This window comes from Cucurbita pepo, chromosome 5, assembly GCF_057944985.1.
Source record: "Cucurbita pepo subsp. pepo isolate OVF chromosome 5, ASM5794498v1, whole genome shotgun sequence".
Taxonomy (NCBI): domain Eukaryota; kingdom Viridiplantae; phylum Streptophyta; class Magnoliopsida; order Cucurbitales; family Cucurbitaceae; genus Cucurbita; species Cucurbita pepo.
This window is the reverse complement of record NC_141802.1, coordinates 16,771,667-16,793,826: the sequence shown is the minus strand read 5'-3', so window position 1 is coordinate 16,793,826 and position 22,160 is coordinate 16,771,667. Positions and strand designations below refer to the sequence as shown.

Below are 22,160 nucleotides of genomic sequence, written 5' to 3'. Positions count from 1 at the left end.
GAATTTGCATATGATCGTTGGAAAAATGCTCGGTAATTAGTATCGTGAACTATGCTCAAATAGTTAGGTCATATACATTCGATTCGAGACTACCGTAGAAAATATATAATCTTAAATATTTAGAGTTCTATTATTTGTTAATATTATAATTTTGTTTAAATTTTGGCTTAGTAAAACATATGAAATGGAAATCAATCTAAAAATTAAAATATTCTACTATAGGTTTAATTCAAATATTAATATTTTATATTGCTTAATTTACAAATCATCCATTAATTACAAATAAATAATTTATTAATCTAATTTTTTTTTTTACCGTACGATATTTTAAAAAGGATAAGTTGTTCGTAAATGATCTATCTTCATAGCTGAAATGCATCAACTTTTTTTATTTATTGCGTATTTTGTTTGACTTTTGCAAAATCTCCAGATCATCTATTCTTTGACTGTCCCTTTTAGTCGAGCGATTAGTGGTAGTGTTCTAGTTTTGGAAACCTCTAGTTTGGTGTGTAGAGACTAGTTTGGTGTGCTTCCATATGTCATATCTGGAGGGAACAGAGTTTTCAACTGCTCGGTCCCACCAATATGTCCATTACATCATGAGCGGATGTTGCTCCTTACGCTCCTTTAACTATGCTTGGTTTTCTTGATCGAATAGCTATTTGGGTCGGGCTAGACTCAAATTTTTGTCTTTATTAGAAAATAATGTTATAATGTTATGAAAATTCAAATTTTTTTACAATAATGTTATGAATTTAGGAGATGGAATGGATCAAATTATTTGAAAAAAAGAAAAAGAAAAAAAAAAGAATTTTCACAAAAACATGTGGCCTAACGGTCCCGCTGACTCGGTAACGGTCGACAGAAATTAGAAAATAACGTGCGAAAGAGTGGAACCACAAGGGCGCGAAACTCACTCTCTTCACCGCAACGAAACTCTCAACGAACACAATCCAATCAAGAACAAGATTCAACCCCGTTTCTCATCTAATAATATGATGCTACCGACCACTTCCATTTGATTCGTGATTTCTTCCCTCATGGAAGCATTGTTCGAGCTCTGCGATTTGATTGCTGAAAACCCCACTGCTTTCTACGAGAAGCTTTCATGGATTTGCAGTCGTTGCCCTCCGCCGGACGCCCTTCTCGCCGAATCTCCTCGGGTTTCTCGCTCCCAGCTCAATGCCATACTTGCCATCGCTCGATTTCTCTCCAAATGTGCCGATTGTTTCGAGCTCCGTCCCAAGGCCGTCGTTCTAGAGTTTATTCGGTCTATACCTTCGTCTTTTCATCCGTCCTTCTGGCCGCAGACTTACGGAAATGATTCCATCACTTTGTTTTACACCGAGTTTTTGAGGTATGTGTCTAGAGCAGCCGAAATAACGCCGGATTTTTCTGCTGAGGTCGCTGTGTATACTGGTGAGGTTGTTGCGTCTGCTATCAGTTCGAGTGCCGGGGATTCGAGTATTTCTAGGTCATTTTTGATGGTTTTGTCGAAACATTTCTTCCCTGTTTTACCTTCTGATGCTAATAAAATAGTCGATATGGTGATTGAACGGTTTTTGTTGACGGGCTCTTGTGCACGGAGGGAACATATGCAGGGGAACTCTGATTCTTCCGCATTTCATTCCATTGAAGGATCAAGTCCTCGAAATGGTGGCGAGGATAATATTTCTTCGTGGAAGAGTTCAGCGTCTTCCTATGGCAGTGGGGTTCTGTGGAAGAGTAGTGCCGATCAATTGGGTTCAATGTTCGGGTTCAATGACGGCGGTGGAGGAGGAGAAGTCTTGCTTAAGCAACAGGTTGCAATCTTCGAGGAAGAGTCTTTGGAAAGTGTAGAGAAGCAAGCAATTGCATTCGAGTTGTTAGCACACATTTTGGATAAAGCCCGTATTGATTCTTCGCTTTGGGATCAGGCGAGATCGATTGCGAAGAAGCAGCTCCAGTCCCTTTTAATTTTTGTAAAGGTAAGCTGTTAATGATATCAACAATGGTTGTTCATCATCAGGAAAAGAACTCTGAAAAATTCAAGGCGTAATGTTTGTTTCCCTATTGTAAATTCGCAGATTAGGAAGCGAGATTGGAACGAACAAGGGTCTGTTCTAAAAGCCAGAATAAACGCCAAACTCTTGGTGTATCAAGCTGCAGCTAAATTGAAACTCAAGAGTCTTGGGTCGCTTGATAATGAAGGAAAAGTGGCCAAGAAGTTGGTCTTTGAGACTTTTGCTTTATTGATGGATGCTGCTGAAGCATGCATTCTCTCGATTTGGCGAAAATTGAGAGTTTGTGAAGAGCTTTTCAGCTGTTTACTTGCAGTGCTTGGCCAAATTGCTGTGGCTTGGAAAGGTCAGCCATTGCGTGTCTTGCTTATCCGGCTTAAACCTCTCGTGTTAACAGTGTGTGCCCAGGTATAATCACTGAAAATGGTTTTAGATAAGCAGAAAAATATGCAATAGATTGCTTTGTTCATTTGATTTCTACTCTTTGGTGTTACTTTTCTAGACTGATCCCACCGACAACAGCCAGAATACAATGTTTGAGACTGTCTCCAAAACAATGTGTGAGATAGTTGAATCATGTTGGACCAAGGAGCGAGCTCCCGTTGACACATTCATCATGGGATTAACAGCAAGCATCCGTGGAAGGAATGATTATGAAGAACAGGTTTCGTTATATAGAATTTACTCTAAAACCCCATTTAGAATAACTGAAGAATGTCTCTAATGAATAGAGTCTGAACTTGAAATTTCTCTTTCAGGTAAACAAAGAGAGAGAGGTTCCTCCTCTGCAGCTTAATGGCATACGTTTGTTAGCTAATTTGAATGTTGCAGTGAAGAAGCCTGAAATTGTAGATATGATTTTACCACTTTTTATTGAAAGCTTAGAAGAGGGTGATGCTTCAACTCCCTGTGTATTACGACTCCAAGTATGAAACCCTTTATCTTTCAAGAACATATTTAACAAGATTTAGTACGTTTCTTCGCCAATTTGTTTTGTTTTTACTAAAAAGAACATGCTGAAATGCAGTTTCTGGATGCTGTGTCTCGCATGGCGAGTTTAGGCTTTGAAAAGTCTTATAGAGAAACAGTTGTCCTGATGACAAGAAGTTACTTGAGTAAACTTTCAAATGCTGCATCTTCTCCTCCTGAGGGCGGTGGAGGTACTCTAGAGGCAACTACTGAACGTTTAGAGGTGCTTATCTTTGAATCTTACTTAACCAGAAATCCTTACTCCTCTCTGTCAATTGAATGCTCACTTGTTCAACTACATTCCAGACTCTTCCCGCAGGATTTTTTCTTATTGCTAGTGGACTTGCCAATCCTAAATTGCGTTCAGATTACCGCTACCGTTTACTCTCTCTCTGTTCAGATGTAGGACTCGCTGCTGATTCCAGAAATTCCAGGTAAACTACATTATAAATATTACCCTCTTTGTGTTTTTATCAAAGTTAAATTATAAGTTTGGTTGATTGTGTAGTTAGTTTCTTTGCAAATTCAAGATTAGGCCAATTACTTCATACTCTAATCAGACTCTAACAATTTATAATCGAGTGTTCATAAGTGAAACACAAAAGAGAGAAAATCTAGAGCATTTTAAGTCCACCCCAGCCGGTTTCTCTGGGGACGTATTGAAACGGTGAGCTACTCTTTCTTCCCCACCATTTCATTCAGCTGACTACTCCCCTTTGGCACAGAAGTGGGGCAGACTTTCTCGGCCCTTTGCTACCTGCTGTAGCTGAAATCTGTTCAGATTTTAGTCCAACCGGCGATGTTGAGCCATCCCTTTTAAAGCTATTTCGAAACTTGTGGTTCTATGTTGCTCTTTTTGGGTTAGCACCTCCAATCCAAAATTCTGCTCTTCCCTCAAAAGCAATATCCACCACAGTGAGCACTGCGGGAAGTATTGGTACCACTGCCATTCAAGCAGTTAGCGGACCATATATGTGGGATAAGCAGTGGTCAGCTGCTGTTCAGCTTATTTCTCAAGGGACTCCTCCACTCGTAAGTTCATCACTAAATCCTCTTCTGTTCATCTCAATTTATATATTTTCTTTATATAATCTATTTACATTAATCACCATGATTATCCCACGTATGTGTTATCGAGTTTACTGTATTTATAAATATTTTGTGTTAGATTTGTAGTCGAATTGCATGGTAGAAAATGAGAAATTTTATAAATCAATTTTAGAAGTGAATATTGAATAGAGTTAATAATAATTTTATAAAATTTATAATGGTATATATTATTTTAGATTAAATTTTATCTATATTATTACTATTACTAAAATTAAAAAATATATAATTATTTTAAATATTTTTATTTTATCCTTTTTTTTATTTTTTATTTTTAAATTATAAACTTTATAAAAATATTTTAGATATGATACTATTATTTAAACTGGGATTTTAATGTAAGAGTACCATATAACATTTTTTTTTTTAATTCTTGAAAATCTCTCAATTACCTATGACAACTATCCCATCTTTTTTAAGCGTTTTTTTTTTTTAATTTTTTTATCTATATTTAATTAATAATGGCTCAAATATACATATAATCTTATTATTTAAAGATAAAAAAAACTCGTATAATTTTAGAACTTAATTATATTAAAATAACATAAATATTGATACTTTATTTTAAACTTGGTTATTTTAAAAATTCAAAACAATATAGTTTATTTTATAATTTAATAAAACTTTAGAAAATTCATTTCATTATTAGTTAGAAAAATAAAAACCTTAAATTATACTATTAAAAGTTTTAACTTTTATTAAGTTTCAAAACAAATATTTTCTTAAAATTTAAAACCATCAAGACAATTGAGAAAATGTAAAGCTTATTTTATTTAACATAATTTAAATTAATATTTTAACAAAGTTATAAAATATTAAATAGTATAATTTAAAATTTCAAAATAGAATTTATTTTATTTTTATTTATAAATTACTTGAGAAAAAAAAAACCACTTGATATTCGACACGGGTTGACTGGTTTCGTGTTGTTCCTAGTTTAAATGTAATGATCAATTGAACGCCAAAATACTGCAAATTTTATGACAAAATGATATGTGCTGAAGAGAGTGAAATTTTCTGGAAAAAGAACTTGGCCGGGGTTTTTTTGGACTAGAAGATGAAGGTTTCTGGAGCTCTCGAAACATTGGGTGGTCTTCTTGATAGTTTAGAAGCTTTGGGAGGCATCCTTTTCCTGTGGGATGAAGCTTGAGGGGCCTCATCTATCTCACTAAGTTTTAAGCTGGCTGATACCCCTTTTTCCCTCTCTCTGGTTACATGCTTTAATGGCCCTAATCGTTTTCGTATTAGAAGACTTTATGAGGAAAAATTGAAGATCTCTTAGGCCTTTGCTTGGGTAGATAGCATACTGAAGGAAATTTCAATGTTATTGCCAAGTGGTCTTATGGAAATCTTGGGGAGTCAGACAAATGAAGCGGATTTGTACCTCAATGAGATTAGATTCTCTAATGATTTGCTTGAAGACTTCAGCGCATACAGAACACTTGAGCAATAAAAGCGAGATTCAATATTAACTTATGATCACTTTCTAATGTCATTAGAAATAGGTACACATTCACTTGGGATCGGAATCCCGTCAAGTTCGAGTATTTAAAATGCTGGAGTGCTAGAGCATTTGGGAATTTATCAGGGTGAACGATTTGCTGAGCTGCAGAATGGCTCCTTGATCGAAAAAGAAGAAAGCTTTTGCAGATGATTAAATTTTGTTCGAGTGAGATGACTAATGGAGAAGTAGATTTGATTTTAGTTTGTGCACAAATTACTTATTTTGAACATACATCTTTGGATATATTCCAAAGGCCCAACTTCGGACTCTTTTTGATACAATTCTAATTCCATAATCCATAAACACAAGGACTCCATTGTTATTCTAAGGGCATCTAATTTTCACAGTGACTACAGCTGAGGTATAACATGTGATGGAGCTAGCGGAAGTGTGTTTAAGTTGTCCAAAGAGCTTTTGGAGAAAGGGTGGAGCAATTAGAAACACCTTTCATGAATCGCTCCTATACCCCAAGACTTCGGTTTTCCTTACTACAAGAGTTTAATACCCTGTGAAGGCTATTTCTTTGAAAACTTGGAGTAATAGGAACCACTGTTTCTTTAACGAGTTCCTAAGAGCGAAAATTTATAGGAGTTTTTTTGGAGAAAGTTTCTGTGATCCTTTCTGGCCTTCTTGGCTACATGCTGCATCATCCATTGTATTTTCTTTGTTTATTACTATATATATATATATATATAGATATATATATATTGGTTTTAAATGAAGTCATTTTTATGCTATTTAAGAAAAAAAAAAATTACAAATTGAATGCCATTGAATGCCTTTATCTTCTCTTTTAGAATTTGTATAATTTTCTTGTGACAAGTTTTGTTAGGGTGCGAAGTGAAATAGGATTTATTTTGAGGTGTCTCGCGGTTTTCAACCGCAGATTTTCATCAGCAACTTGGAAAGCGCTCTTTTGATGTATTTGTGATCTTCTTTGAAATAGGATTGGACGTCTAGTCTAGTCCTTTTTTTCTTGTGATTACTTTTCAGTGGTGATCCAATGTTCTTCTATTGCCTAGTTTGCGAATAACCTGGCTTGAGTGTTTGTCCAATGACGATCTTAGCATTGGTAGCTGCCTGTTCACATTCACATGAAGTTTTAAGCAATATACTCCTATTGAACTCTTTTCTTATAAATCCCTTTTGGAAAATACAATGTTAATATGAATGTTTTAAGCTATAGCCAATTTGAAGTTCTTAAAAGATTATTCATATTTTTCAAAGGTTGTTAGCACGGTTAAATGGCTTGAAGATGAATTGGAACTTAATGCTCTTCAAAACCCTGTTAGTCGTCAAGGAACTGCCAATGATAAAGTTGTTCTAGCCCAAAGAGCTGCACTTGCTACTGCTTTAGGAGGCCGAGTTGATATTTCTGCAATGAGCACAATTTCAGGTTGCATTCCATTTGACTTCTAATGTTTACTCTATAATTTTAGCTCTTATATTGAGGACACAGCTTAAAAGGCACGTCTTTATGCTATTAATCCTCTCTAAAGATCCCCAGAAAAGAAATCTTTACTGGTTTCTCTTGATATATTCTTGAAATTTGTAACTTTCGTGCTCTTCGTTTGTACAGGTGTGAAGGCCACATATCTTCTTGCAGTTTCTTTCCTCGAGATCACACGTTTTAGCAGTAATGGTGGGATCCTCAATGGTAGTATAAGTGTGGATGCTTCTAGAAGTGCCATCAGTTGTGTTTTTGAATACCTTAAAACTCCAAATCTTGTGCCAGCTGTCTTACAGTGTTTGACAGCACTGGTCCACAGGGCATATGAAACTGCAGTATCTTGGCTGGTACGTTATTGTTTTATGAAATATTATAGGCCTTACTATCACTCTCTTCTTCAAGGGATTTTATTTGAATACATATGTCACTTGTTTTTTTCTGGATTAATGTTCTGAAAAGTTGCAACCTATTTACGATATTTCATTTATTCTGCACACAAACAAAAATTGGACATTTCCAAGAATCATAGAAGAGTAAACTAGAAATGATCCTCTGACAGGGAGTAACACTTCTACCCCCTATTGCTAGTATAAGATTGTGTAAACTATAGGAGTGTAGAGAACAAATGTGGAAGAACATTCTACTTTTCTAATTGTGGGTAAAAATTAAATTATTTACGCATTTTCACCAGTAGAAGGAAGAAAAATAATCTTATTATCAACCAATATTAGATAATACGGAACAACAGAGATTGACAACTGAGATTTATTGTGCTGTTTGTTTATTTTCCATCGAAGGAGTTCTTTGCAACCTGTAAAAGAAAAAAAAAAGCATTTTTGGTATTTGTATTTGGTTGCTCCTGTTGTTTTCTTTTGTTTGTTTCATTGATGAATGTCTGAAAAGGGAATTTAGATACTTGTTTCTAATTGGAATTTTATATAAATTCACAATTTTTTGTTCATTGTGTATTGGAAAATTTTATCATTTTATACAACCAATAACTTAAGAAAAAGACTGAAAATCAGCAAACAGAAAGGAAGTATTCTTTATTTTATCGATCAATCTTTTGTCCTTTGAAAAAATATTTTAAAATAATAATAATGTTAAACAAGTGTTTGAGTTGAGAACTATTCTCATTTTTTCTGAGGAGTCACACGCAAACAGTCATTTTTCAATAGAATGTTTTTCCTCATAAAATGTTTTTCTGATATTGCTGCTTCTGTGAACAAACGAACCGGTGCAATAACTAAGCAGAGTAAATTACACTGTCAATTATCAAGAATATGCTTGTTTACACTATTATCATGTGCTTGATGATGGTTTGGACGTTAAAAATATTTTCCCTCCCGATGCAATATTGTCTTGTTGCTACTGCATCCTCTTGCTCTCTATGGTATGAAACATCTTGTTGACTTTCTAATCTTGACTCAGGAACATCGGATCTCTGATATTGGCAATGAAGCTGCAGTTAGAAACTCGATCCTTAATGCCCATACCTGTTTTCTTATAAAAAGTATGTGCCAGAGGGAGGATCATATCCGAGAAGTAGCTGTGACCTTACTAACACAGTTTAGAGATAGGTTTCCTCAGGTAAAATTCCTGGGGGTATAAGTTTTTTCACCCTTTCATTTATGAATTTAAACAAACAAACTTAAATGTTTTCAGGTTATGTGGAATTCATCTTGTTTGGATTCCCTTCTCTTCTCAATGCATAACCACTCGCCAACTACCATTGTCAATGATCCTGCATGGGTAGTGACTGTTCGTTCATTATACCAGAAGGTTGTTCGGGAATGGATTATCAGATCACTTTCATTTGCTCCTTGCACTAGCCAGGGTCTCTTACAGGTCGAAAAATTTTACTTCTTCTTCATGGAGTTGACCCCCTGGTTTCTTCCATTTCTTGTTTTGAAGCAGATTGACTTTCCTGCTGCCTATATTAAAATATCATTGACTTCATATGTGTGTCTTCTGGGCTAGAACTTTCTTTTATCTAAGATAAGAAAAATAAACAAAAATAATTTCTAATAAAGTGGGGAACAACTTGAATAATGGAAATATCAAATAGATTGGCGAAGAGGGGAATATTGGTCAAAATTTAAAATAAGCCAAGTTGACAAATATATGCTAACTAAGACCACTTTGGTTAAGTGCAAGGGTGATAAAAAGAGCATGAATCCTTTCTATGATAGTTTTATAACATAATTTTTCTAGTAATCACGTTCTCAGTTTTATTGTTCTATTTTGTTTGAGATTTCAGCTGTCTGATAAATCATTTGCTTGTCTTTGGTATCATATGTACAACTCAGGAAATGCTTTGTAAAGCAAACACTTGGCAGAGAGCACAACATACCCCAGATGTGGTCTCTCTTTTATCTGAGATACGAATTGGCACAGGTAAAAATGAATGCTGGACCGGCGTACAGACTGCAAATATTCCTGCAGTCATGGCTGCTGCGGCTGCTGCTTCAGGAGGCAACTTAAATTTGACGAAAGCCTTCAATTTGGAGGTGCTCAGTACAGGCATAGGAAGTGCAACAGTTAAGTGCAACTATGTGGGCGAGATTGCTGGAATGAGAAGGTTGTATAACACCTTTGGTGGGTATCAATCTACTGGTACTGCACCTGCTGGTTCCGGAATTGGTATTGGCCTTCAAAGGTTGATCACGGGAGCATTTCCACAGGAGCCACAGGCTGCTGAAGATGAGTCATTCAATGCGATGTTGCTTCTAAAGTTTGTTCAGTCACTCCAGAAATTTGTTAACAATGCGGAGACGGGTGGCGAAATTGACAAGTCACAATTTCATGAAACTTGTTCCCAGGCAACTGCCTTCCTTCTAGCAAATTTGGTAAGATCTGCTCATTTTTGTCTGCTACATCAATGTCTTTTGGTTGCCCATGTCTTCTTTACATCAAAATATCATCACCTTTTCCAGGATAATGCTGATTCAAAATCAAATATAGAGGGCTTGTCACAACTTTTACGCCTTCTCTGTTGGTGCCCAGCTTATATTTCGAGGTCTAATGCTATGGAAACTGGTGTATTCGTTTGGACATGGTTAGTATCTGCTGCACCTCAACTGGGATGCATAGTTCTTGCTGAATTGGTTGATGCATGGCTATGGACAATTGATACAAAACGAGGTCTTTTTTCTTCAAAAGAAGCTTTATCCGGGCCTACTGCAAAATTAAGGCCCCATCTTTATCCAGGAGATCCAGAATTGCCACCTGAATTTGATCCTGTCGAGCAGATAATTGCTCATAGACTATGGCTTGGATTCTTCTTCGATCGCTTTGAGGTTAAGCTTGTTTAATTTTTTCAAAGGCACTCACGTTCTCCCTTTTTTCTCTTTATGTATCATGGTATAAATAGTTGCACATAATGAATTCAGACCGTATGGTTTGTAATTACATTCATCAATGGATGTTAGCATGTAGAATGAGCTAACTTCTTTTTGGAGCGAAATATTAACATAAAGGAATGTTTGGACATCAAAGTGAGGTATACTGTAGGTGAAAGTTTTTGAGTGATTTCTTTCGTTAGTTAGCTTCATTATTCTGCCTTGCTTTGCTCGGTTAATCTTTCAACAACCTTTCGGTATGTGAATTGGAAGACACTCTTATTAGGATATATATCTAAATAGGAGCTCCCCATTACTCTTCTTCACCACCTCAACCACACTTCTCCCTATTGATCGTTGAACTTTGTCCCTCTTTGTATCAGTATTGACCCGATGTCCCTTTGTACTGCACTTTGGAACTCCACTATTCTCTCTTCCGCTGCCTCCACTCTCAATTCCATTCTTGTTGCCATTCCCATTCACTCGCTGCTCTGATACAAAAATTGATGAGACCTAATATTATTTATCTAGTAGATACTTAGTCGAGGGAAGAATTCAAGAGCTTCCGTTCTTTCCCTAGTGACTTATGGTTTGCCTTTTTTTTTTTTCTTCATCATGATTCAAGTACATTCGGATAGATGCTATTCTAAGAAGTGTTAGGTAACTTTATGACCCTTTGAAGAATGCACACGGTAAAGTTCACATGAGGAAAACTCATGACTTTTAAATTGAAGTGGTCCTGCCTAGGTGGGCTCATGGTAAGGATCTTAATCATATTTTGTGTGATTATGAGTTTAAGTGGCCTTTTGGAGGAAATTTTTGGGATAGTTTATTATGAGAATGATATACCTTCTTAAAAATATATCAGACTGGATCACTTTATGGCTTCTCTATCATGGCTTTAAAGACAAAGGTGAAGTTTTGTGGGTTAATGACTTCGCCTTTTTAAGAGAAATTTGATCAGAAAGGAATAGGAGAATCTTCAAGGGAGGAGGGAGTTTAGATATGAATGTAGGGTTAGTTTATCTGTTTTCCCCTTCTTTCTTCTATTTCCGTCTTTTATAGATTTGATATATCAAAATCCTTTCTTACCTAAAATAAGGATGAACACTAATGATATTTGAAGCTCTAAAACGTTCTTCTTACATTAAAATCCAGTGACCTGCAGTGTTGATTGACTAACATGACTGTTGGACAAAGGCCATATAATGCTTATGTCATAATTTTGAAGGGTTTCTTCTGGAGCTTTAACATCTATGTGAACAAAATGAACACAATAATTTACCTCTCTCAGTTGGGGGAAGTGTCGTTATGATGTCTAATCTTTCTTTCGTTTCATAGGTTGTCAGATACCAAAGTGTTGAGCAGCTATTGCTCTTTGGTCGTTTGTTACAGGGGAGCATCGAGCTCCCATGGAAATTCTCACATCATCCTGCAGCTACTGGTTCTTTTTTCACTTTAATGTTTTTAGGGCTCAAATTTTGCTCCTGCCAGACTCAAGTTAATTTGAGAAATTTTGAAACGGGGCTTCGGCTTCTGGAGGACAGGGTTTATAGGTGAATTCTGTTCACTCTTCTCTATCAATTGAACTAATATTTTCCATTATATTTCCAACTTCCATGTACTAGTTGAATATTACATATAAATCAAGGTTTTAAATGTCTAACTGAGAACTTCTCTATTTTCTGTAGTTATTCTTATATTCTGTATATCCTAGATATTTGAAGATGTAACTCAACTATAACTCCTCTAAAAAGAAAAAAAAAAACTCAACTATAACTCTTACGCTGTTTTTTGTTATAATTGTAATTAATAAAATTACTTGAATTTTCAACTTTACCTATTTTTCTACATTGCTTGCTGTTCGTCTTGGCCACGTCTTGCATCTCAACATGAAAGAACTTGCATTTTATAGCTTTTCCATTGAAGTAAACTTAGAATTATTTTTTGCTCTCTTTAAAGTTGATATTCTGATTGGTACATGTTCCAGGGCATCTTTAGGGTGGTTTTCTTTTGAACCTGAATGGCATGATATAAACAGTTCGAACTTTGCCCAGAGTGAGGCTCAATCTGTTGCTTTGTTTGCTCAGTACCTATCAAATTCCCTTAAAGATGGTTCACAAATAGATGTAAAAGGACAAGTACGTGAGAATGGGAACTCGGCTGACCAGGTAAGACTGTTGTATTTGCAATGTATGTTATTCTGCTAATGAGCATGCCCTTTAAGATTTCTAAAACCCCTAAAATTTCTCTTTTATGCATGCTATTGTAACTGGTTTTACGAGGTCCAGTAATTGTTTAAAAGGAGTATCTAAATATCTGCAGAGCTTTTGTCATCCAGTCTGGGGTCCGATGGATAATTATGCTGTGGGCAGAGAAAAACGGAGGCAACTACTGTTGATGCTATGCCAGCATGAAGCAGATAGGCTAGAAGTTTGGGCCAACCCAGTTAACACCAAGTGATGTCTAATCATAGTTTGCAAAATTTCCATTTTGCTTAAATGACATAATGAAGTGCTTGTATCTATTAGTTGAATGAGCATTAATGGTTTAATTTTATTTTATACTTTAATAGGGAAACTACATCCTTACGGCCAAAAATAAGCTCAGAGAAGTGGATTGAATATGCTAGGACTGCCTACTCTGTTGATCCGCGAATTGCATTTTCTCTAGTTTCAAGATTTCCAGCTAATGTAGCACTACGGTCTGAAGTGTCTCATCAAGTACAGGTAATTTATTTTGCCATTCATATCTTAGTATCCAAATTGATTTTCAGATATTGAAGATATATTTTCCTAATTTCACATTTTGAAATCAAATGAGAATGATTGTTACTTATCATTTTCCTCGGGATCATAACCATAATATATCAAGATCAATTTTAGAGGTTGTGCTTCTTTCAGGATATAGAACTTTCTGAAGTGCTTACTTGGTGACTTGTTACTTATCCTGCAGCTAGTGCTTACTTGGTGACTTGTTACTTATCCTGCAGCTAGTGCTTACTTGGTGACTTGTTTGATCTTTATGTTAAAAGTTCAAGATCCTCTCTTGCCAATCTGCTGCTTACAAGTCTCCAATTTTCTAGTTTTCCAATTTTTTAGTTAAATTATTCTCTGCTATAACCCTGACTTGTTGACTGGGTATTTACTCGAGTGAAAATGTTTTGGGTTTGCCTTGCAGTCTCACATATTGGACATCCGTTCCATACCTGAAGCATTGCCATATTTTGTCTCCCCGAAGGCTGTTGATGAAAATTCAGTGCTTTTACAACAATTACCTCATTGGGCTGCATGTTCAATTGTGCAAGCCATCGAGTTCATTGCTCCTTCATATAAGGGGCATCCACGTGTTATGGCTTACGTGCTTAGGGTTTTGGAATCATATCCACCAGAACGAGTAACCTTCTTCATGCCACAGCTAGTTCAAGCTCTGCGGCACGATGATGGAGTGAGTTTTAAACAGAGAGTCCCAATATTATTTCATTGGCAATTTGCTCGTCTAACTGTCTTCATGATTTAGCAAACTTTGTGTATGGTCTACACTTCATCTTATTCCAGTTTGCTTAGCACCTCGAACCAAAACATCTTTGTCGTGCATGTTTATCGGGGTTTTTTTTTTAGTTTAATTCTCTCATTTTGCAGAAACTAGTGGAAGGATACTTGCTTAGAGCAGCTCAGAGAAGTGATATATTTTCACATATTCTTATTTGGCATCTACAGGTTTGAAAAACACTTCAGCAATGCTAGTGACTGTGCTTGTTATTATTCTTGACCTCTTATGCGGCATTTTATTCTCTCTTTTACTTCGACTACTTAACTGAATTGAATATGAATTCGAGGTTTGTTCACTCCAAATAAATGAATTTATGTGAAATTCACTCACGTAAACTCATCTTTTTATTCACAAGGGCTCAAACCTCAGCAAATCATTTCATGCTCGAAGCCGAATTTTTCATTCCTGATGAGTAATGGATGAAACAATTAGTAATTACACTTGTATGCCTTTGCGTAGACTTCTTGCTCCTTCCTTTTATTCCTAGTATGGGTGAAACATATTGGTTACTTGCTGACTTATCAGTACTCCACTCAAGATGAAGAGGGACTGTAGAATTAGCTTTACCCTTGGCGCACAAAACCATTGTATTTAAACCTCTAGTTCTCCTTATTTTCAATGAATTTTAAGCTGCAGTCGAACAACCCTAGTTCTACCATAATTTTATCCTTCACGAACTAGGGTGGAAGGTTAGTACTCTAGAACATTGATCCTACAGCATTATGCAGCTAGGAGAAATGAAAAATTTTGAGTTGTTGCACCTAGATGACAGAAAAATTGAGTGGATGGATGTCATTTGATCATTCTCGCCTTGTTATATTCGATAAGCTATAAATTTGTTATTAAAAAGCCTTCCTTTTTCTTTCTTTGTTAGCTCAACTCTTTGATAAGCCACAGAATAACTTTTCCTTTTGAAAGAAAATTATATTACCAAAGAAGCAATAGATTTTTTTTGCCAGTGTTACAACTATCCCTTCTCCTCCTCTGCATTGGCTTCTTACATTGCCAATTAGTGATGTAATTTCCTCTACTTTTTCTCCTCCTTGTGCCCTGTGAAGTCAAAGCATGTTGGTGGTTTATCGCAATGATTTAGTGTATGGTGAATAATCTGTTTCCATTGTTTAAATCTTATACTATTTGACCTGCAGGGTGAGACTTGTGAGCCAGAGACGGCGGGGAAAGATGCCACCGTGGGAAAGGTATGTTTCTTTATGCTATGTGACATATTTGTCTTCAGGTTTAATGTCACATATCGACCACTTCGTAATTTTTGGATTTTCTGGGGTATTCATAGTTCAAACTAGATGCCTTCTTCATGTTACATGACATGTTTGTCATACTCATAATGCAATTAGATATGTTTTTTTTTTTTTTTTTTTTTTTTGGCTTCCGTTCTTATATAGTTATCCTTCTGGACCGATGACGATTGTTGGTGATATTTACAGATGAGTGCGTTTCAAGCATTGTTGCCAGTTGTTAGGCAGAAAATTATTGATGGTTTCTCTCCCTCAGCCCGTGATATATTTCAAAGAGAGTTTGATTTCTTCGACAAAGTTACTTCCATCTCTGGTGTTCTCTTTCCCATCCCCAAGGATGAGCGCCGTGCTGGTATTCGAAAGTAGAGTTCTATTCTCAAACTCCTAAAGTTCATAATTCTTGTTTTTATTATGTAATTGCTGTTGAAATGTGCATTTCCAACTTAGGGAATTGGAGAAGATCGAAATGGACGGTGATGATCTCTATCTGCCTACTGCACCTGGCAAGCTTGTGAGAGGAATACAGGTAGATAGTGGAATACCCTTGCAATCCGCAGCAAAAGTTCCAATTATGATTACATTTAATGTGATTGATCGTGACGGTGACCATAATGATATAAAGCCTCAAGCTTGCATCTTCAAGGTAAGCCTATTTGCCCATTGTTTGTTCAGAATTTATTGTTCGATTAGCTATATTTCTTAGTTACTTCCACAAACGCCTCCAAGTTTAGTGTTCGGATGGTTAAACCATATGAACGACGATCACAAAAATGGTTGAAACTTTGGATACCAATAAGATCAAAGCTCATTTGATAAGCCACCAATTGTAATTAACATGCAAGTAAAGCATTCGGTTTACATGTATGCCCTTTGGTTGCATGCATTGAGAATAGTACTCCTTTTCTTCTTAAGGTTGGAGATGATTGTCGTCAGGACGTGCTTGCATTACAAGTAATATCCCTTCTTAGAGATGTATTTGAGGCTGTTGGGATTAGTCTCTATTTGTTTCCCTATGGTGTTCTTCCAACTGGCCCTGAGAGAGGTATAATTGAGGTCAGTTTTCATCCTCCTCTCATACAAATTATATGGGTTTTGCTTTCTTTTGCACTTCGTGTTGTCCTCGACGATATGTAACACTCATTACCTCCCTATGATTTTATACTCCCTTACTACTTGCTCGTTTCGACGTCGCAGGTCGTCCCCAATGTCCGAAGTCGAAGTCAGATGGGTGAAACAACTGATGGGGGTTTGTATGAGATATTTCAGCAAGATTATGGGCCTGTTGGCTCCCCCAGTTTTGAAGCTGCCCGTGAAAACTTCATTATCAGTAGTGCAGGTTATGCAGTAGCCAGTCTTTTACTTCAACCAAAGGATAGACACAATGGGAATCTTCTTTTTGACAAGTAGGATCCCTCTTTCATTCCATACAACCAATTTCACACTTTTCCTGTAAAGCATGCAAGTCTCATATATGCATAATACTGTAGTTTGGGGAGGCTTATTCATATCGATTTCGGGTTTATACTGGAAACTTCGCCCGGAGGTAATATGCGTTTCGAGAGCGCACACTTCAAGCTGAGCCACGAAATGACACAGTTACTAGATCCTTCTGGGGTAATGAAGAGTGAGACATGGAACCTGTTTCTCAGGTAGTTTGTTTCTGTTTTTATGATGTTTCATCAAATCCTATATGAAAATTCTCAGAACGTCGCTTATTCGGATGCCTCGAACAGCTTGTGCGTGAAGGGTTACTTATCTGCACGTCGTTATATGGACGGGATACTCACGACTGTGGCGTTGATGTTAGACAGTGGCCTGCCATGCTTCAGCCGTGGTGATCCAATTGGGAATCTTAGAAAGAGATTTCATCCTGAGATGAGTGAGCGGGAGGCTGCCAACTTCATGATCCGTGTTTGTGTTGATGCTTACAACAAATGGACCACGGCTGGGTACGATTTGATACAGTACCTTCAGCAAGGCATTGAGAAGTAAACACAAACAGGTTCTTTGGATGGGGGGGCTGGATATGGTAAGAACATTCAGTCTCCATTATTAGCAACTCCTGTCTTGTTAGACCCATTTTTTTTTTAAGGAATCTTGCCTTTTTGAATCCCTTAGAGAGGACTGTGAATTTGCTGACATTGAGTCATGTGAATTTACAGAGGGATTCCATGGCCATTCTTATTTCATTTATTGTTCCTCAATTTTGTTTTTTTGTTTTTTGTATTATCAAAGTTATGTAACAAATTAGACAGTTCCAATTTTTTTTATAAATAATGATAATAATCATGAGTTACATCTCGCTTCTCATTCGGATATCGTTGTGTATTCGGTCACTAGGCATACGACTTTAATATGTTAAGGTATGATTCAAATTGTTATACCATATTAGTCCTTAGACTTACTTTAAAGTCTTTTACGAGTCCATGAATTTTCATCCTTATGGTCAATTCTGAATACAGCCTTGACATTCTTTTGCATCCCCTGATGACACTGTCATTCTTTTGCATCCTCTGCAACATGATCATATTACTCCTCATTTGTTATGAGTGAAGACTATCCACAGACCAACCTGAGTTCTTTCAGCATGCTTTGTCTTCACTTATATACATCATAGGAAAATTTTCAAGAAGTTACCCAATGTAGAATTGCTCCAAATAAAACATATTTAATTATGGAGTTCCTATGATTGAGCTACCGAAAAAGAACGAAAAGGAAATGCACCTTGCTGGCATAGATAGAGTAACTTTCATCTCCTTTGAGTCTTTCTTAGTCATCCTATCCTCAGGATCCTTCATTCGGATGTGATCTCGGTTCATTCATATACTCCTCTCTTACTTGGATATCACATCTATCCCATTAGATGGTTCTATCCAATTAAATTTGAAATTTTAGTAACTTCATTAAACGTGTTACATTAACATTTATCTTAAAGTTAATAATATGGACTTACTAAAATTCAAATAAAAAATTGTAATCTAATAACTTAGAACATATATCACCATTTAGTTGTTGACGTCTATTACTCAATCATGCTGATAAAATTAACCAGGTTTATGAACAAAAGTTGTCTATAGTTTAGTGGACAGAACATCAATTATCATCTCAAACGTTGTCAGGTTTATGAACAAAAGTTGTCTATATAGTTTAGTGGACGAAACATCAATTATCATCTCAAATAATACATTATATGATTCTTAAAAGGGAATGGAAGAAAATGGAGAGAGAGAGAGAGAGAAAGTTGAATGATTCAATGAATCTTGAAGGGTCAGTTTCAAAGCTTTAAAAACCCACAAAATGGGCAATGATACCCAACATTTAGGGAGCCAACCATGAAGCTCCTTTCTTCATTTTACTACCATCATTTTTTACTTTTTACCTTTTATCTTTTACCTTTTTACTGTTTCTGATTTCTTGTACATCATTCATTCTGGCTCTGAAATTACTGTCTCCTCATATTATTGAACTCACGTGATCTCCTAATGATTATAGAAAATAAAATTCAAGAATGTAAAATAAATAAATGAGAGAAAATAGTTTCTAATAAATAATAATAAAAAAAAAACATTCCCAAAATTAATAAAACTACCCCTAAATTTTACACTTTCTCTAAAATATATATATATATATATATTTTTTTTTTAATTTTAATTTTTTTACTAACATTCTTAAATTAAAAATAAAAAATAAAAAATACGGGAACCGTCATTCTTTACTTCAAAATACTCTTGAACTTTGATTAAGTGTTTCGAAATTACTATTTTAACCTTGAAGAGTGTTTAAAAATAACATTGATTTTATTAAAATTTAAAAAAATGTAATTTATATATTTATGATACAAATTTAATAAAATATAAAAGAAAAATAACTAGAGTTAAGTTTTCCTTAAAATTATTTAATCACAAATTTTGATATTATTAAAATTAGAGAGATTTTTTTTTTTTTTTATGAAATTACAAGTTCAAATTTTTTAAAAATATTATCAACATTATTGAAATTAAACTCATTATTTAAATAATTTTGCAATCTAAACTATCCATAACCATAAGATTATTTTCTGAATTCAATAATTTAAATATAAACCAAAAGCCTCAATGTCTTATTATTATTATTATTATTATTATTAATTACTATTACTAAAATAATAATAATAATTATTATTATTATTATTTATTATAATGTTTGCCCTTTTTGGGTGTTTACTAAGTTTATCTACTCAAAATATCTCAACCTATTCGTTGGTTGGTGGACCAAATGTACCTTAACAATTACTTCTTTTAATAAATAATTTAATAATTAATTAAATCAAACCTAATTTCCATTTTTCCTTCCAAATAACATTCTAATTATTAAATGAAGTGAAAGCGACTCGAGGATATTTCAATATATGAGCAAGGATTGGAATCTTCATTGAATTACAGTTTTTGGTTGAAATGAGCTCACATGCGAGCTACGATCTTCCTTACGAATACCCTACCAAAGCCAAGTATCCGTTTTTTCAACAGGATAACTAGCAAATCCCAAACGCTTGCACGGAATTTAAATTGTTCAAAAGTGACCTAAGTTATCTCGCGGAAACATTTCATTCATTCAGGAGACTGCCTACTTCAGCTTTGAATTACAGCCGTTGGATCTGTAGATATTTGAGTCTTATTGGATCATATCCAAATTTAAGTCAACCGTACTGTTAGAAAACGGGAATTCTCTTGATTTGACCAACAAGGAAACAACTAAACAAGTTACCGCTCGGGTGAGCTCGAAATTCGTAAATTCAAGAGATTTTCAATGTCGGGTCTAAAAAAAAAAAGAAGGAAATATTCTATTTTACTCTTTTTTTTTTTTTTTTTTTTTTTTTTTTTTTAAAGTAGGTAAGGGGAGAGCTTACTCTCACACAAAAGGCACACCATAATTTTTCCCCTATCAAAAAAAAAGAAAAAAAAAGAAATATAAGCATATATTTACCAAACTACCCCTTAACTTAAGAAGACCGACCGTTGGCCGCCGCCGCCAACTGAACCCCACCATCACCACCACCGCCGGTTTCCTTCTTTCCAGCCGCAGCCGACTTCCGTCTGAAATTACCAAAAAGCCCCTCCATCTCCTCCAGAGTCTTCCCCTGCGTCTCCGGCAAAGTGGTATAAAAGAAAATCCAAGCGACGGAAGCCACGGCGGCGAATAAGAAGAAAGCGCCGCCGATTGTAATCGCCTTATACAAGGACAAAAACGTCATTGAAAGGATCCCACTCGTGACCCGATTCACCGCCACTCCCATACTCGTCCCTTGAGCGCGTAGCTTCAACGGAAAAATCTCAGAGCTATAAACCCAGGTGATGGGCCCCATCCCAATCGAGAACGACGCAACGAACATCAACACCATTGATATGCACAGAACCACCGCCCACATCACCTTCCGATCCGTGTGATCGATAACCGTCAGAGCCATTCCGAGCGTCGTCAGTGACAGAATCATCCCCGCCACGCTTGTCAGCAGCAACGGCCGCCGTCCGATTCTGTCCAGCAGAAAAGTAGCCACTAAGATGAACAGAGTTTTCACGACCCCGACGGCGACGGTGGCCAGAAGCTTCTCGTTGGAGGACGTAATCCCGGCTTTCTCGAAGATTCGCGGACTGTATAAAACGACGGCGTCTATGCCGGAGGCTTGTTGGAAGAAATGGATTCCGATTCCGCAGATTAAGATGTGGCGGACGGCGGGAGTCGGGTGGAGGAGAAGTTCCCGCCAAACGCCTTCGCCGTGGGTTGCTTTTTTGGTGATGACAACGACGTCGTCGTTGCACTCGAGTGGGATTCCGGCGGCCTGTTTAATGTCGGCGAGACGCATCAGAGCTTCCTCTTTGGAATCGGAGGTTTTGTCGAGGACTTTCTTCGCATCGCCGAGACGGCCTTGGAGAACCAACCACCGGGGAGATTCCGGCATGAATAAAACAACGACGGCGAGGAAAACAGAGGGGACAGCGCCGATTCCGAGCATGAATCGCCACCCCATTTTTGTCGGATTTGGGATTTTTGAGAAGCCGTAATTCGACACATAACCAAGCAAGATTCCGGCATTGATGAATACCTCCGGGAACGAAGTAAGAAACCCACGGGAAGACGCCGGCGAGACCTCGGCGGTGTAAACAGGGGCAATCATGAGAGCGTAGCCGACACCGACACCGGCGACAAAGCGGCCAAACATGAGGAAGGAGTAATTAGTGGCAAAACCCATAAGAAGGGCGCCGGCGAAGAAGATAACAGCGGCAACAACCATAGTGTAGCGACGGCCAATCCAATCGGAGGTACGACCGGCGGCGGCAGAGCCAATTAGTGAATACAGATTAAGGATTCCGACGAGGATTTCAATTTTGATGTCGGAGAGCTGGAAATCGTCTTTGATAAAAATGGCGGCGCCGCTCATTACACCGATATCTACAAAAACAAATCAAAAACAGAGATTTGAGTTCACAAAAACCCCATTAAAGAAATGGAAGTAGTAATTAAACAGAGGAAACTGACCGTAACCGAGAAGAACAGAGCTCATGGAAGCCAAAAAAGCACAGGCTAAAGCGAATTTGTTCCTAGTTCTCTTCTTTGGGGCATCAAAATCGGGCAGCGCCATTTGGGTTTTTGGGTCAGCCGCCATTGTTAGCTAATTAAGTGAAGAACAAGAACCAGAAGAAGAAGAAGAAGATGATGATGATGATGGGTATGGGTATGAATGGACAAGCTTAGGGGTCATGAGGGCTATATATAGAAATTTTCAAGTTGGAGAGAGCCTCTACCTTCTAACTTTCTACCCATGTGCTTCCTCTCTTAGTTGGATCGGTTGGTAGGGTTGGATCGAGTTGGGTCTGGTCGGGTAGATACCCGTTCGAATGTTGAACGAAAAGAATCACGTGTAATAACTTAAAACAATCTGGTCGAAAAACAAGTGGTGCACGTGAGCGTTTCATTCAACAATCTAATAGTTTTAAACAAATAAAA

General features: G+C 36.6%; 2 protein-coding genes across 2 annotated transcripts; one reads left to right on the top strand and one right to left on the bottom strand.

The window, feature by feature from the left end:
* The first annotated feature begins 927 nt into the window (after window positions 1–927).
* LOC111794545 (phosphatidylinositol 4-kinase alpha 1) lies at window positions 928–17,480 on the top strand. Its single transcript, XM_023676578.2, has 26 exons — window positions 928–1,967; window positions 2,067–2,408; window positions 2,503–2,664; window positions 2,759–2,926; window positions 3,028–3,192; window positions 3,276–3,403; window positions 3,698–4,001; window positions 6,808–6,976; window positions 7,160–7,377; window positions 8,462–8,620; window positions 8,696–8,878; window positions 9,340–9,879; window positions 9,967–10,329; window positions 11,713–11,927; window positions 12,362–12,542; window positions 12,697–12,830; window positions 12,947–13,100; window positions 13,552–13,818; window positions 14,013–14,090; window positions 15,072–15,122; window positions 15,369–15,541; window positions 15,627–15,822; window positions 16,092–16,232; window positions 16,374–16,582; window positions 16,667–16,828; window positions 16,913–17,480. The coding sequence occupies exons 1-26, from the start codon at window positions 1,041–1,043 to the stop codon at window positions 17,169–17,171; spliced, it is 6,048 nt and encodes a 2,015-aa protein (XP_023532346.2). The 5' UTR covers window positions 928–1,040; the 3' UTR covers window positions 17,172–17,480.
* Window positions 17,481–19,565: 2,085 nt separating this feature from the next.
* LOC111794357 (polyol transporter 5) lies at window positions 19,566–21,914 on the bottom strand. The gene is made up of 2 exons (XM_023676318.2): window positions 21,693–21,914; window positions 19,566–21,605 (listed from the first exon to the last, which is right to left on the bottom strand). The coding sequence occupies exons 1-2, from the start codon at window positions 21,817–21,819 to the stop codon at window positions 20,158–20,160; spliced, it is 1,575 nt and encodes a 524-aa protein (XP_023532086.2). The 5' UTR covers window positions 21,820–21,914; the 3' UTR covers window positions 19,566–20,157.
* Window positions 21,915–22,160: the final 246 nt, after the last annotated feature.

Bases quoted from the DNA above. Each gene is read 5' to 3' on its own strand.
- LOC111794545 (XM_023676578.2), top strand. From the start codon at position 1,041: ATGGAAGCATTGTTCGAGCTCTGCGATTTGATTGCTGAAAACCCCACT. The intron at 4,002-6,807 runs GTAAGTTCATCA...TATTTTTCAAAG, and splicing joins CTCAAGGGACTCCTCCACTC to GTTGTTAGCACGGTTAAATG. The intron at 8,879-9,339 runs GTCGAAAAATTT...TGTACAACTCAG, and splicing joins CTAGCCAGGGTCTCTTACAG to GAAATGCTTTGTAAAGCAAA.
- LOC111794357 (XM_023676318.2), bottom strand. From the start codon at position 21,819: ATGGCGGCTGACCCAAAAACCCAAATGGCGCTGCCCGATTTTGATGCC. The intron at 21,606-21,692 runs GTCAGTTTCCTC...TTGTTTTTGTAG, and splicing joins CTCTGTTCTTCTCGGTTACG to ATATCGGTGTAATGAGCGGC.